The following is a 16,631-nucleotide window of genomic DNA, read 5'->3' as shown; positions in this document are numbered from 1 at the left end:
AGCAGTTAAATGCAAAACAAAAATGCAGTGATAATACACTTACGGATTCCCTGGCCAATAAGTGGTTGTGGTGCATTGACAGTGGTGCTAGCCGTGGTGCTGGTGCTCTTCAGTGGCTGCGGTGCCAATGCCAAGTCGTACTCCTCGCTTGGACGCACTTGCTCCGGTATCTGGTTGAAGCGGCTCGTGTGAATGCTCGACTTGGCCACCTGATCCTCGTCGTCGTCGTTCACATACAGAGTGGTGGTGGTGTCCAGGCCCGAAACTGGTGGATTGGTGGTGCGTGCGGACGGCGGCGTGGTGGATATAAGGGTGAGGCGGCGCTTGAACAGAGGATTCTGGGTTCTGGGCACCTCGGTGGCTACGGGGTAAACAAAGTGCAATGTGAAATAAGTAGTTTCTAGGAATTATGCAAATTTAAAGGTGTATGTTTTCAGTGGATGGCAAAGCAATAATTTTCACACTTTTAGTAAAAAATGGCAAAATACATTTCTTGTATAGAGTTTTATTGGAAATTTGATTTCGAGCTCAACGAGGTATGGTATTTTATGTTCAGACACTTATTTTAAAAGTTGTTAAAAAAATCATATTTTCCGACCGAAATTAGGAAAAACGAAATTTGCCAATATTTAACTTCTTTTTGATGGGCATATTATTCATAACTTGGCTTAAAATGTTCATAAAGAGGAAATAATAACCGTTTGAATAAATTTTCGCATTTTTGTAAGTTAATCAAAATTTTCGAAAAATGTGAAAAAAATAGATTCCCCCTTTTTAAACACAGTTCGACTGGAAATTTAATTAGGAATTCAACGAGGTATGACATTACATATTTGGACCAGTATTTCGAATGTTCTGATTAAAATACAAATATTTACATATAATCGCAAAAAAAACAGAAAATTAATATTCGGCAAAAATACAAATCAAAAATTGCAAAAAGTCAAAAAAAAAATTAGAATTTTAATTTTTAATATAGTTCGATACAATACAATACAATAACGAGCGTAAAATATGTACATATGTATGTGATTCCATATTTGGATAATTATTTCGTACGTTTTGCCCAAAAATATGGTTATTATTATTGTGGATCTTTGTCAGAGGCGGACAGGTTTATTTGTTGCTGTTATAAAGTACGTACGCTTATCCTATTGTTTGATAATGTATTTAAATTGAAATTTATTCCAAGTTTACTTACCACTTTCATCGCCGTTGGCTGCCGGTGCGAAGGTTGTCAGTCGCCGCGTTTGAAATTGGCGGCGCAGAGCGAAGCTGGCGGGCTGGAACTTGTGTTGCTTTTGTGTGATGTCATTGCTGTTGCTGCTGCTGATGTTGCTTGTTGCTGGCGTCAGTGTTGCTGCCTCACCGGATGCTGCGGCTGCTGCGGCTGCTGCTGCTGCGGCACCGCTCTTGGCTTTCAGCTTGCTCAGGTAAATGTTGCTGGTGGTTCTGCCGCCGGGAGCAGATGTTGCTGCTGGGAAAGCGGTTGTTGCTGCTGCTGCAGTTACTGTTGTTGCTGCTGCTGCTGCTGCTGTTGCGGAGGGTCTGCTGCGCAGTCGGCTGTATTTGGAGGTCGTCGTCGGTGGTTCTGCTGCTGGCTGCTGCGTGGTGGTGGCTTCAACCGCTGCCAACGTCGGCGAGTTGATAATCCGCCGGCGGACACTCAGCACCGGTCGGCGCGAAACGCTGCCAGTCGCTGGTTGTCGCAGCTGCCAGTCGGTAGTCAATAGTTGTTCGTTCGCGGTACATGGAATTATATTCAAGAAAAAAAAACAAACACTCAATTTAGCATTTTGTGGATTTGAAAAATATACAACGTTTTTGCAACTCGCTGTTTTTTTGGTGTTTCGTATTTTTGTTTTCGTGCTTTTTTTCCGGCGGTGTGCAGTCAACAACAATTCAAAAGCGCGCTACATGCTATAAACAATAATAAATCATATTAATAATATTAAAGAATTGTTTAAGCATAGGAGATCTACTAAAGCCTTAAATAAATTAGTACTGTTTGGCGTTTGTGGTGTATTGTGTTTTACTGTGGGCCTGGTCTCTGGTTTCTGGGCATTTGGGACAAGGGAATTTTAAATTTTGGAACTTGAAATTGGGAAAGGAAACCCTTCAAAAGGTGCTTTCTCTCGCCATCTCTCGACAAGATCAAGTTGACCGCTAAGTGGGCCAACAACCGCAAAAATGCAGTCAGGCATTTTAATTGAAGGACGTTCGAGTGCAAAATAAATAACACGCAGGCATAACAAGTTATTTGCTTGGGCTATTAGTTTGCGCTAGTTTTGCTTTGTCCACCAATCTCGTTGACATTGAAAGCAATACGGAGCACAGCTTAGAGTGGATTTTGCTGTAATTATACTAAATTGAATTTTGTAAATTGAATGAATAAGCTAAACTGATATACTCTATCTTAATTAAAACCCCTTTTAAAACACGCTAGCTAATATTTAAAAATATATATTAAAAATTCCTTTTGAGTTCAACTAAGACTCTATCACAAAGAGAGAGAGCTACTGCTGAGAACATTTTTGGTGTCAATGCCGCAGACACCTTCGAGATAATGAATGGGCCGGAAAAATACGCATCAGCCACGGTGCTTGCATAATGCTGATGGGCTTCTTCGATTAGCAGATGCGCAGATCGAAGCCCGAATTGCTGCTTGGCATCTGCGGTATTTGGCAATGCGACTCGACCGCATGCCAATGTGATTGCATAATCTCTGAATCCACAACATTCCCACTTTTTTGTTTCTCCTTGGCAGATGCGCAGTTTGCTGGTTTTTGGTTCCCAGAAACTGGTACTGGTTGGGCTTTTGATTAAATATTGTGCAAGAGCGTTGGTCAGCTCGAAGACTGATGATGCGTGCAGGGCGTCGTCCGCTGATTTGCTGGCTTCTCAATGGGCTTATTGTGAAAGTGGCGAAACGAAAGACTTAAGACACGAACGCGGCGGGGAAAGCAGTGGCCGAGAATAGGGTGCCGCTGTTCAAGGGCAAATAAAATGAAAGAGAAAAGTTTATTGGTAGGTAGAAATGCTATAAAAATAAAAGGGCTGCCCTTAAAAAATATGAACATAATATTTTAAGTTGTAGAAAAAAACAGCTAAGGTAAGGTAAGGTAATGTATCTAATCTTTTTAACTCAAAGCTCAACTCGTTTTTGAAGTGGCATTACATTTCCACACCTATAAGATATCATTGGGCCCGTTTCGTTAACCTCTTTGTCTGTGTAAACACTCCCTATTATTTATTTTTTCTACGTACTCTTCAACAAAATGATGATGACAAAAGCCTGTTACCCTGAGTGCAACACCTTTGATCTTCTTTTGTGGTTTCTTTTCATTGTCCGCGCTTTTTGTTTGCTTTGTGCGGCTCAACGTTTTATTATTTTTAAATGAGATTTTTCATTTCACGGGCACTTTGAAAAGGAAAAATTTCCAAGCCCACTTCACACACACAAAAAAAAACCAACTGTTGAAAAATTCGTTTACGACTTTTTGTCAACCTGATTTTTTGGTGTCGCCTGTCAGTTCGTCGCGTTTGTTATGCGGCGCGTGATTTGACTTTTGGCAATTATCGTTCCGAGGAGACTAGCAAGCGATTATGAAACATGTCTCGTCTGCAGAGTTCCTCTCTCTCTTTCAGCAATTTGCAAATTGTTTTAGCTGAACTCGTTTTTATTTTATGCTTTTTTGTTTCAATTTTTTTTGTATGTGCCGTTTTTCCTGCTGACTTCGCACATCTTGCGGACTCATCGAAAGTTGAAACCGATTATCCAGGCAGGCTTACATACACACACAGTGCATGTGCACTTATGAATAGGCATGAGGCAATAGCCGTCACATACAAAACAACTTGATAGAGCCGGGCTGACATTTAACAAAGGCAAAAACCACAAGTAAAAGAAAAATAGAGAGAAGAACAGGCTAATGACTAAGCACATAGCGAGCAATTCTACAAGTGACATTTGAAAGAGCATCGAAAGGCGGATGGAGAGGGGCAAATAAATGCATTTATAATTGCTAAAGCATGCTGGGGAATTTTTCCATTGAAAAATAATGTTCAGTAACCTTTGCAATTCAAGCAAAACATTTTACAGCATGTCTTGCAAGTAAATTAAAATTCATGAAAAAAATATATGTTCACGACCTAAACTGCCTGGGAATAAAAAAAAACTCTAACCTAACCAATTAGTTAATAAATCAAAATTATATTTACAATACACAATAAGTAAATTTTTGTTTAACTACCTAATGCCAAAGATTACCTAACAGGATCTGCAAATGTAAAACTTGAAAATGTAATGAAAACAAGAAAATAAATTATTATGAAATAAAAATGTAAAAAATGTAACTAGTTATGTACAATAGTTTCCCAATTTGAAGTCCTATATGTATTATATATACATTTGCGGGGGGTTAAGGTGGGGGAAGTTGTTTGTGTTCTGTTGTGGCAATAATAATTTGTATAGTTCGTTTCTTTTTGTTCATTATTTTATTGTTGTGCATAAATATTTTACAACTAAAGCTAGACTTAAAGTATTTCGGATAGGGAGGGAAAGAGTGAAAAAGAATTATTCGGAAAGAGATAGAATTAAGAGAGAACTGCGCCTGGTGAAAGCCATTTAAAGTTATTTCAAATTGAATAGGTTTGTAATCCACTGAGGGTCGTTGTGTTTCTAGATAATTATATATATTCTAGAATATCTATATTTGAACCAAGGAAAGACTTCTCGCATCTGCATGTGTGCGCATATGTGTGTGAGTGTGGATGTGAATGTCTGTGTGTGTGTCGGGTGTTGTTGTAGTTGTTGTTTGGGTATGGCAGCTCGAAGAATACGAATTGTTTAAATAATTTACATAGCAAAAAAAAAATGTATATAGTAGAGTATTCGAATTAAAAGCAGCAGCACTGGAAATTTTGGAAAGACTATTAAAGCAGCCGAAATAAGTTGTTTACTTAATTTGTTTCGCCGTGGTTGTTGTTAAGCCAAAGCAACGCAGCCAATTATCTACGGTTCGGCAACGAAAGGGTTAAGCTCGCAGAAGATTCTCTTCTTCTTCACTCTGGCAAATCTTGCGACTGGATAAGGGCTAAGACTAGAAATAACTAACTACGCTGATTTTCTCTGGTTTCTTGTGTTTGTATTGAATGTTTTGTGACCTATTCTGGCACCACTGTGGTGGTGTCATCGAATGTCGCCTCCACCGTGGTTGGCGTTTCTGTTGTTGGCGTTTCTGTGGTTGTTGTCGTTGTTGTGGTTTTGCGGTTGCGCAGGCGTCGGCCACGCCCCTTGCGACCCATCTTCTTGCGATGCACCACATGCGTCTCGGAACTAAAGCTAACTGCCTCGCTAACTTTGCTGCCCACAGCGGTGGTGCTGGTGGTGCTGGTGGTGCTGGTGGTGCTGGTGGTGTTGTTGTTGGTGGTTGTTGTTTGTGTGCTCAAATTGGGGCTGCCATCAATAGGCTCACTAATTGTGGTTAATGTTTGGGTGGGTGTTGTTTCGGAACTGTTGCCGGTGGCTGTTGTCTGTGTGGTTGTTGTCGTGTGGTTGTTGTCGGTACTAATAGCGCCACTGCTAATCTCACTTGTTGTTGTGCCTGTTGATTGTGTGTTTTCTTGGCGATCGTTGTCGGCGGTTGTTGTTTGTGTGTCACCACCAATAGCTTCGGAACTAACAGCGCCACTGCTAATTGAGCTTGTTGTTTGAGTATTTAGTTGGTTGTCATTGTCCACAGTGGTTGTTGTTGACTGTGTGTTTTGGCCAAACTGACCCATAATAACAGCACCAATTGGCATGGCTGTTAGTGTTTCACCGTTGGCTTCTGTTTTGGGAGTTGTGGTTTGTGTGTTAAGCTGTGGCTCTGTGGCCGTTTCAATGCTAAAGATTGTGGTTTCTTCAGCCACCTGATCGTCATCGGGCCTGGTGGTTGTTGTTTGTATAACCGAATCAATGTTCACACCAATAGCACCATTGATTGCCTGATCTTGAGTGTTAAGTATGTCGATCGCCTGAGCACCACTGCTGATGGGCGCCTGCACCACCAGCGGCTGGCGCACAGAGAAGGCGGAATTCGAGTCGCTGGCAGCCTCGGTGGCCACTGTGGTTTGACTATTTTGCACCTTGCTCAGTATCACCTGATCGAGGTTGGCTATCGAAATGACCAGCGGCGAGGACTCATTGGACTCGGGTCTTAGGAGGGGTACAATGGGTCTTACGTAAGTGGGTGCCGGTGTGGTGGTCTCCCCGGTTTCGGTGGCCAAACTACTGCTACTGCCAATGGTGGTGCTCTCCTCCGTTTCGCCAATGATTGTATTGCTGCTCAGTTGCTTGCCCTTTCTGGCCGAATCGAAAAGTCCCTCCAGCGAAATGGTAGAGGTCTCCAATGCGGCAGTCAGAACTTCGGGCACCAAGGACTTGCCACTGCGATCGGTGTCAGCGCCTTCGGTTTCTGGCAGCGAATTCCTTACGGGCAGCGAGACAGGACCTTGAGCCGCTGATGTGGGCTCGGTGGGCGTGTAATCGGCCACTGTGCTGTGCCCATCGTTGATCTGAATGTCACTGCCATCCACCAAGTGGACATATTTCACCACACTGATCTCGCCCAGTTGCTCCACGTGGGGCAGGGACTCCACCATCAAGACGCCAAAGTCATTATTCGCCTTGGATTTCCTTTGTGATGCCTTGGCCTGTTTGGAATTAATCTCGACAATGCGATTGATCTCGACTAACTTGTGCTTGGGCACCACCTCCGTTTGTATGGTGGGATAGAGGCGAACCGTTGGCTTTCTGGTCGTTGGCTCCTCCTCTTGGCCCTCACCCTCCAGGAGGGTGAACACATGCAACAAGGTTGTGGCCGGCGGTGGTGCTTGAGTGGTGCTCGAGATGGTTTGATCCTGTGAATTGACGGAAGTGGCTTCATTAGCATTGGTCGCTGTTTCAATTTCGGTTACATTTTCAGTTTCAGTTTCAATTTCAGTTTCTGTTTCAGGTTCTGTTTCAGGTTCTGTTTCAGTTTTAGTTTCTGGTGGCGTGTCTGTGGTGGTGGCTGTGTCTGACTGTGTGCTGGGTGGTGCTGGTGCTGGTGATGGTGGTGTACTGGGTGTGGTGGTCACAAAGCCCTGCTCCAGCTGCTGCACCTCGGTGGTTTCTTCTTCCACCGCCACCTCCGTACCGGTTTCCACCTCTAATCCCGTCTCGGATTCCACCTTTACCACCTTGGGCTTCAGAGCCGGATGCTTTTTACTATGTTTGTCGAAGATCTTCTTGTTTCGCGCATTCAGTGCGTCGATATTCAAATCTTCTATCAGGGAATTCTCGCTGGACGTCTCCGCGGCCTCGGTGGATGGACCCGAGTACTTCCTCTCGTAACTCCTATTGTTGCTGGGTATAAATGGCGCCGGCTTCAGTGGAGTCAGCGGTGTGGTGCGCTCATAATCACTGGCCACCGGTTTCAAGGTCAAGTTAGGTGAAGCCACGCCCGGCGGTCGGTTAACGACACGGGGTCGCTTTGTGGTGCCAAAGCGGTTGGATGGTGTGTTATTGGCATTGGCCGAGCTTGATGGGCGATTGCGGGGATTGAAGGGCACATTTCCGGATGCGGTTGGTGGTGAGCCACTTCCGGTGGTTCCAAATGTGGGACGACTACCCGGTGGAGCTCGATTATCCTTGGGCTTGTAAAGAGAATTAATCGTCGGCTTGTTGTCCTCTTGTGGATTCTCCTCTTCTACCTCTGGCTTCTCCTTCTGCTCCTCTTCTTCTTCTTCATCCTCTTCTTCGTCTCCATCTTCCTCGGAGTCCTCCTCCTCGTCTTCCTCCTCGCTGTCTTCTGCTCCATCTTCCTGCTGGGGCTTGGCCTTGTCCAGTACTGGTCGCGTCTTCGGGACAAAAGGTCGGCGCAAAGTGGTTGCAAACTGATTCTGCAGTGGTTGCTCGCGTCGCTCTTCCACCTCTTCATCATCCTCGTTATTACCCTGCGACTTGAAGCGATCGGTTCCAGGCAGTCGGGATCCTCGCGGATCACTTCTCACAAAGCCCTCTCCACGATTGCGAACACTCGAGTTGAAGGGATCAAATCTTCCGTTCTTTCTGCGCACGAACTTGGCCGTGGGTCGGGTGGTGCTAAATGTCAGTGGGGCCTTTGTGGTGCCACCACCACTGGCCGAGGGTGGTGTGTAGGGTCTACGTGCCACCAGTTTTCGTTTGAAGAAGGGTCTGGCCGAGGAAACCGACGAAGAGTCGTCATCAGTTGAGGATTCTTCTCTTTGGCTAGAGATGCTCGAGCCCTTCTCGGCCAGAAGCTTCTTCAGACGATCGTTGATCACGCCCCGTTCACCTTCTCCCCTCGCCTGCTCGGCCTTCACTTTGTCCCTCAACTTTTGCAACTCCGACACATCCTGATCGTCCTTTTGGCCCAGGGTCTTGAAACGACTGCTAATTACCCCATCTTGTGGCTCACCACGTGCTTGCTGCTCCTTGATGCGCTGGCGCAGATTGACAAGGTCATTATCCTGATCCGCAAATCTGGTGTGGCTGGGAACGAAAGGTTTACGGGTGGTTTCATCGGAATTATCCACACTGGCCGCAGTACTTGAGTCCACAGGCCTCAGTTTGCGAACAATCTTGCGGAAACGCTTATTGCCGGTGGTGCTTGTGGTGTTGTTGTTGTTGCTGGTGGTGGTGCTTTGACCTGCTGTTGTTGGTGTGGCTGTGGTGGTGGTGTCTGGGTTAGTGTCAGTGGCGCTATTAGTGGTGCTATCTACATTGGAGGTGGTACTATTGCTATTGCTATTTAAGGGTCTGCGGAATTTGAGCACACGTATGCGCTTCGGTGTTGGTCTGCTGGTGGTTGTGGTTGTTGTGCTTGTTGTGGTGGTTGCGTTGGAGTCTTCTTCCTCCTCCTTCTCCTCCTCTTCGCGGGCAACACCCTTAGTCTCGGTCTCTTCAGTCTGCTCATCGACTAGGGTTAGTTTAGTTACCTGGGCGCGCTGACGGCCCCCAAACGTCAATCGTCTGGCGGTGGTTGTTGTTTGGGGCTGTTGTTGTTGTTGTGTTGTTGTTGTTGCTGTTGTTGGGGTGGTGTTGGTGGTGCTGCCTCTGGTGCGGCTCAATTGATAACGATTCTGAAAGCGTCGTGTGGAATTAACATCATTACCTAAGGCATTCAAACCAGCCCCACTCGTTTTCTCCTCCCCCTCATTCTCTAGACTAGCATCGTGATCATCATCGTTATCAACATCATTATCTCCATCATTATCATTATCATTATGATTATCTTTATCTGTACTATCTGCCTTAATATTAGCTGTGACTGTGACTGGTTTGTTTTTGATTGTGTAACTGTTTGACTTGAATCGATTAATATAATTGGCTACGGTGCTGTTACTACGTTGACTAGCTACATTCAGTGCGGTGGTGCTACGGTTAGTAAGATTGTTAGGGTTAGTGGTGCCACCCCCCAAAGTATTCGTGTGGTGGTTTAGTGTGTGGTTACTGTTCGATACCTCGGCGGAGCTATCGTTATCTTCATCATCGTTTTCATCATCGTTTTCATCTTCGTTGTCCGCGTCAGTTTCTGTATCGCTGCTTTCTGTCTCTGTCGGTTTTTGTGTGGTTGTCCTGAGTGGCTGTCTTTGCCTGTTGGCTAGCAGTTGACTTAGTCGTGTACGTGCTGTGGTGCTTGTGACTTGGGGATCTACAGTTTCCTCCTGATCATCATCCCCCTCCTCGTTTTCATCGTACTCCTCTTCGGGCTGTTCCTCGTCATATTCCTCCGCTCGGTGGTAGAGATTTCTATTGATTGCCACCAGATTGCGGCGCGTACTCGAGCTAACTCGCAGTGGTGCAGCGGTGGTGCGACGAGCGGCGAAATTGGGTGGCTTACGTGCTGGCACCGCAGCTGCAGCATCTTCCTCTTCTTCGGGGGTGGGTTTTAGGGCGCGATGGCGGTTTGTTTGCAGGAAGACAGCTCGTGGCGGTGCCTGCTGCTTCTCTTCCTCATCATCATCATCATCATCATCGTCATCATCGTCCTCCTGCGCACCGTCGGTGGTTGTGGTTCGCGGTGTTGTAAAGCGATTACGTGAGCGGTTCAAGGCCGCATACGGACGTCGTGTGCTTATCTCGTCGCCGTTCGTTGATCCCGGCGTGGTTGTTGTTGTGATGGAAGTCGCATTAAATCGCCGACGTGACAGAATCGTTCGACGCGTTGTACTTGTTGGCTCGCCGGCCTGATCTATTTCATTGTCGGCAATAGGATTTGCAGTTGTCGTTGTTGTTGAACTGCTGGTCGCATTGAAGCGTCGGCGTATTAAAAGTTGCCGCCGTGGTGGAGTTGTAGTGGCCGCTTTTGGTCTTGAGCTCTCCGTATCATGTGGTTCGATCTCATTCTCGAGATTGTCATCGGCTAGTGGGGCAACCGTAGTGGTTCTTGTTATGGTGCCATTAAAACGGCGACGAATTACCAACTGACGACGTGAGGTGGTGCTTGCTGGTTTACTGGTGGTCGTTGTTGTGGTCGTTGAAGTGGTTTCTGTTCTGTGTCCGCTTTCTTCCTGGGGGATTTCATTGTCATCGTCTATGTAAGCTTCCAGTTCCGGTTCCTCAGTGCTGTCGACTTCAGTCTCTTCGGGAGCTTTCTCGGCAACTGGGTCTTCTGCTTCTTTGATTGCCACCTTATTTCCTTCAGCATCATTGTTTACCTCCTGTTCAGCAGTTATAGTGGTGGACTCCGCATCATCGTCTTCATTGCCATTATATTCAGTGCTACTTTCCGCTGACTTCTCAGTGGTCGTTGTAGTTGTAACTCTGCGACTAATGCCCACATAAGGTTGCCTTGTACTTTTGGCTGTTGTGGTTGCTGCTTCGGTGGTTGAATCAGTTGCTTCCTCGGTGGTTGTGGTGGTGCTTCCCCTGCCCCTCAATCTATTTAGGCCGGCATAGAGGCGTCTTGTGGTCGATTCCACCTTAAACTCTTCGTCATTATCTTTACCTTAAATAAATAAAATGTTTCTCAATTAGTTTTCTTTTTCGACATAACACTCATACAGCAAGGAAACTGAAATGCAACCAAAAGTGATTTGACTTCATTTGGCATACCACTTGTACTTGCATTACTACAATTGTTTCCATATTTTTACTTGAGACAAGTGAAAATACTTACGGATATCAGTAGAACTGGATTCCTCTACAGCACTAACAGGCCTTCTAGGCGTAAAAAGTCTTCTGGTGGGTATTTTGATGGATGGTGTCGCAGTTGTTGTGCTGCGCGATGGTCCTTCATTGTCTTTAGTTTCCTCCTCGTCTTCTTCACTGTTTTCTGTGTTCGAAGGTATGGGCGTTGTTGAGCGAAGACGGAAACGCTGTGGAACGCTGTAGCTCCTCCTGGTCGTTGTGTCTAGTGGTTCACTTGGTTTCTTTTCCGGCAACCTGGTGGATAGGGTCAAGCGGGTGCGGTTTAGTCTGGTGTAGGTGCGTAGAGCCCTGGCTTCATCTTCGCCTCTTTCCTTTTCTTCCAGAAGCGAAAGGCTTACTATCTTTGAGGTCTCATTGCTCGAGTCCGTTGCTAGTGGTATTGTTTTGAATGTTTTTCCCTGTCGCTGGGATTTGGTTCTCCCATCGGGAAGTTCATCATCTTCATCCTCATCGATTTCAGCGGTTATTTCATCATCATCATCTAGGGTTTCCTCTCCTGATCCGACCAACTTTGCCCCCGGGTGACCTACTTTGACCCGGGGGTTTTTAATAAAAAATGACCGAGTTCGGCATTGATTTCCTTGGCCTGCGCCATAGCCTCCCGATGCTCTTCCGTCTCTCCGTCATCGGCCAGTGAATTAAGTGGCGTCTCATTTTCACTCACATTGAACACATCATGAATTTGCTGCTTAATGTTCACAGTCACACTTTCGATATCCGGTGGTGCGGGGGACTTGTCGATATAGGTAATTGGCGAATCCTTTACATACTGATAGTACTTCCTTCTGTGGTAAATGGGCAAAGAAAGCTTATCATCGCCTTCATCTTCTGTGGCTTCACTTTCCTTAGTAACTGTCTGGCCTTCTAGTTTATTCTCCGTTTGCAAACGGTTTATGGCATTGCTCAGCTGTACTTTAAGTTCGCTTAAGTCTTCTTCGGTGGTTGTTGTTTCAGGGGTTGTAGTTGTCGTAGTGGTGCTGGACTTCAGGCGATTTATAAGCTTTTGCTTGGCCGCTGCCAACTGATCAGAAGACTCATCTTCAACAGGGACTGGTGTGGTAGTTGTTGTGCTCACGGGCCTTCTGTAAGCGAGAACTCTCCTGGTGGTGCCTTCTAAGGAAGCAGGAGTGGATTCATCGGTGGACGCTTCTTCAATTGGAGCTGGAGTGGTTGTTGTGCTGAGGGGTCTTTTAAAGGTAAGAACTCTTCTGGTGGTACCTTCTAAAGAAGAAGTGGTGGATTCTTCCGTGGACGCTTCTTCAATTGGAGCTGGGGTGGTTGTTGTGCTGACAGGTCTTTTGAAGGTAAGAACTCTTCTGGTGGTAGCTTCAAAGGGGGCAGCAGTTGCCTCCTCAGTCGAAGACTCATCTTCTGTTGAACTCGGTGAGCTCTCTGTGGTTGTGCTCACTGGTCTTCTGAAGGCGAGAACTCTCCTTGTGGTAGCTTCTGATGATGTTGTGGGTTCAGTAGAGGTGGTTGTTGGTTCCTCAGTGGTTGTGCTTACTTTAGAGGGACGCTTGAAAGCGAAGCTTGCCCTGCGGGTACTAGCCTCAAGATTTTGTGGAGTTTCCGTAGTGGTTCTGACAGTTGTCGGTCTAGTTCTGCGGATTATAGTCCTGGCTGTTGTGCTCACACGTGGCGCCTCCTCAACTTCGTTGCCGGCTTCCTGACCCGCTTCATACTCGAATTCTTCCACCTCTTCGTGCTCGATGGTTTCCTTGGGTTTCTTAAGTAGGCGTCTTCGCGTTTTGGTAACCGTAGTCTCTGTTTGGGCCTGCTTCTTGCGATTGTTGCGTGAGGCAAAGTCCAAGGCCAGCAGCGAAGAAAGATCGTTGCTCTGGAAGCGCACCGATCCTCGATTGCGGGTCACAGTGCGAGGCGTGGTGCTCGGCGGTGGTGGATGGGTCACTTCATCGATAATGTACTCGTACTCTGCGGGTTTCTCTTCAATGGTTTTGGTGTGAATGCGTTTCACAACCTTTTGGCCAGCGTCAAGAGTGCGGACGTAGGTGGTGCGCGTGCGGGTGATTCCATTGCCTAGGCTTTCTGTTTTTGTGGTGGTGCGGTTTCGAACGGCATTCAAGGAAGCCCGACCAGTGGTTGTCTTCTCCTCAGCTTGTGGTTGTTGTGTCTCTGTATCTTCTTCATGGAATGTAGGTGATTGACTAGCAGGTGTTTCTGTGCTTGTAGTGCTGTGGTTGTTTCTGGCTCGCTTGTTGGCATCTGCCGCCAGAAGAGAGGAGAGATCTCCCTCCTTGCGCGGCCTGAAATTGCCTCTGACTATAACTCGACGTTTTGGCAATGCAGTGGTCGTCTCACTCTCGTGTTCAATGTCCTTTTCTGCATTGTCTTCTGCAGTACTTGTGGTGCCTTCTGTGGTCGTGCTGGTACGGAAGAAACTACGCCTGGTGGTGCTACTAACATCGGAGCCTTCTGCAGTTGTTGTGGTTGTGGCTTCCGTGGAGCTTGGTGCCTGCTTGTTGAAAAGCGAACGACGAGTAGTGATTGTATTCGCTTTAACATCATCATCTACGGAGCTGCTACTGATTTCTTCGGTGGTGCTGCTAGGCGCCACAGTGGTGCTGCTTCTGAAGAACGAACGACGCGTTGGACCCTCGCTGGTTGTCTCGACTTCAATTTCTGGTTCTGTGGGGCTGCCTAGTTCTTCAACGGTGCTGCTAGCTGCTTCAGTGGTGCTGCTAGCTGCTTCAGTGGTCCTAGTTCTAAAGAAAGAGCGACGTGTTGGACCTTCGGTAGATATCTGGGCTTCACTGTCAGCTTCAGTGGAGCTGCTTGGTGCCGCTGTGGTGCTGGTTCTGTAAAAACTGCGTCGTCTTGGTCCTTCTGTGGTTGTCTGAGCCTCACTTTCTGCTTCAGTGGTGCTGGTTCTGGTGCGCACGATAACGCGCCGTCTTGGGTTTACGGTGGAGGTGGTTTCCTCTTCTGGCGCAGCTGCTGGAGTGGTTGAGCTAAAGCGGTTAATTGGGCGTCGGGGTCGTCCTGTTGTCGAAGAATCTTCTTGGAGAATCACTGGGTTGCTAGTTGTGGTACTAATTTCCAGAAATTCTGTACTGCTTGCAGGAGCTTCACTGGATCCAGCGCTAATATTCAAGGCAATTTCTTTATCACTGGCTTCTGAATTAGTTTCAGTCTCTTTAGATTGTACGGTTGTGCTGCTAACTGGGGCTTCAGAAGAGCTGATTTCCGTGGATGATTCTTCGTTATCATTCTCTGAAGTTAACTGTTTGTCGGTTTCTGAGCTCAGATGTTCGTTGGCTTCTTCAACGACAGTTTTCAATTCTTCGGTGCTGCTGATGCTTTCTTCGGTGGTGCTGCTTACAGATGCTTCCGAAGAACTGCTGACATCTGAATTTTCTGATGGCAAAGTGGTAATCTCGAGCTGTGGTGGTGCAGCTTCAGTTGCAATTTCAGGAGATTCCTGTTCGGTTGCCGTGTTGCTGTCATCCGTATTCTCGCTTCCTGCAGGTGCCTTCGTCTCTCCCCTCCTTTCGTCATCGATTATTTCAGCAGCCACATTTTCATCTTCGGTGGTGCTCTCCACAATCTGTCCACCTCTGCTAATAGGTTGGCTCGGTGGTGTTGGTTTGGCTGCTTCGCCAACATTCCTTACAAAACTGGAACTGCGTCCTGCGGTGAGATGAGCACCGCCTACGGAATCGCGAGTGATGGCTTTGTAGTGGATTTGAGAGTCATCTATGCTCGCTTTACTGGCGGAGCGTTGGATGCTTTGGTAGGTGCGGGAACCGGGCGATGGCGTAGCTGTGGCCACCTCGAGAGCCACCTCGGACTCGTCTTCGGCGGAATTTAAGCGGCGACTGCGGAACTTGGTGGTGGTTTGAAGCTCGTCTTCCGCAATTGTTTCGGTGTTCAACTGCTTGCCGGCAAAGCGTCGGGAGTCCTTGTCGTCTCCCGCTAAAGAATTGGGAATCACTGTACGCTGCGATACAGGACCACGCACCCCACGCCAAATGTACTTGGTATGCTGCTGGGTGGTACTGTGGTCGTTGGCATCGATTTTGTTGGATTGGGATTGGGATTGACTTAAACTAGAGCTAACTACATCATGCCTTAAGCTACTATCATTGCCACCGTTACCAGCTACTTCTACTTGGGATTCTTGGTGGTGCAGTGGGGAGGTATTGGTTCGTGTGTTGATTGCGGTTGCTGTTGGAAGACTGGCACTCACCTTGGGCCTATCCCCTGGAGATAGTCGTGTCTTCTTCACTACTTGCGCAACTGCATCGGTTTCGTTTACGTTATTATCGGTATTGTTATCATTATCAGTTTGGGGGATAGTGGTGGTTGTGGTGCTAGCTGTGGGTCGTGTGCGACGTCGGGGATAACCAAAGGGTCGGGGACTAGAAAGGTTTGGTTCGGTGGTTGTTGTTTGGGTCTGCTCTGATTGGGGGGGTTGCCTTCTGCCCGGGTTGGTTCTAATGCTATTTAAACTACTCAAACCGTTTGTTGTTGTTGGACTAGCATCGTTCGCAGCTTCTGCATTGTTGTTGTTGTTGTTGCTGTTCTTGTTGGTGGTTGTTGTTGTTGTGGTTATACGTCGACGGTTGGTGGTTGCATACTTGTATTGGGTCTTGGTTTTCGTTACCTCGCTGTCCTCGTCCACGTTGTTAACGTCATTCAGTTCGTTGTTTCCCGTTGTGGTTGTTGTTGTTGGTGTGGTTTTCGGTGTGGTTGTTGTGGTGTCCAGTTCGGGTTCCGTTGTTGTTGTTGTTGTGCTTGTTGTTGTCGGTGTTGATGTTTCTAAGTCAGGACTGGGAGAAAGGTGGGTGGGTGAGGCCTCGCTCAACTCGGTGGCTAGCAGAGAGTCTGAGCTAATGCCATTGGCGGTTGTTGTTGGGACAGTGGATGCTACAATCGGTGTGGGTGTGGTGGTGGTGGTGGTGGTGGTGATGGTATGCAGGTTATTAGTTATGGATGTGGTGGTGGTTGAGGTGCTTTCATTTGGTTCAGTGGTTTCGTTAGTTGTGGTGGTGGTTTCGGATTGAGCGGTGGTGCTGGGTGTTGTTGAGATGTTCTCTTCTGTTGGTATTTGGTTATTCAGTTTCGCATTGTTGTTGTTATTGCTGCTGTTGTAGTGGTTGTTGTTGTTGTTGTTGTTGTTGTTGTTGGTGGTGGTGGTGCTGGCCTTGGCAGTCTCAGTGCCGGCGGTTGTTGTTGTAGTTTCTGGTGTTGCTGTTGTAGTGGTGGTTGTTCTGCGGCCGATGCTCGCATATTTACGTGTGTTTGTGGTTTGTTTGCTCTGTACCGTAACAATATCCTTTTGCTCGTCCTCGTACTCTTCCTCTTCGTCTTCTGTGGGATCTTCGGAATCTTCGGCAGCGGCACTCTTAGTGGGTCGTGTACGCTCAAAGTATTTGTACCTGAAAAGCGTAGATTCTTTGATTATTGAATA

General features: G+C 46.9%; 1 protein-coding gene across 6 annotated transcripts in view; it reads right to left on the bottom strand.

The window, feature by feature from the left end:
• Positions 1-16,631, bottom strand: part of LOC120456782 (mucin-22) — a 34,319-nt gene that overhangs the window by 1,188 nt on the left and 16,500 nt on the right. For 2 of the 6 annotated variants that reach the window (XM_039643790.1, XM_039643791.1), the window contains 2 exons: positions 15,408-16,599; positions 4,556-9,129 (listed from right to left, as the gene is read on the bottom strand). In XM_039643790.1, the coding sequence (XP_039499724.1) occupies positions 5,167-9,129; positions 15,408-16,599 (5,155 nt within the window). In that variant the 3' untranslated portion in view covers positions 4,556-5,166. Of the gene's footprint in view, positions 1-43; positions 362-1,201; positions 1,713-4,555; positions 10,998-11,168; positions 11,618-11,730; positions 12,311-12,418; positions 16,600-16,631 lie in introns of those variants that run through there. The other 4 variants (XM_039643795.2, XM_039643794.2, XM_044006623.1 and 1 more) reach the window with 4 other exon arrangements.

This window comes from Drosophila santomea, chromosome X (genome assembly GCF_016746245.2).
Source record: "Drosophila santomea strain STO CAGO 1482 chromosome X, Prin_Dsan_1.1, whole genome shotgun sequence".
Lineage (NCBI taxonomy): Eukaryota > Metazoa > Arthropoda > Insecta > Diptera > Drosophilidae > Drosophila > Drosophila santomea.
The sequence above is the reverse complement of the archived record's forward strand: the minus strand, read 5'-3'. Positions and strand labels throughout refer to the sequence as shown.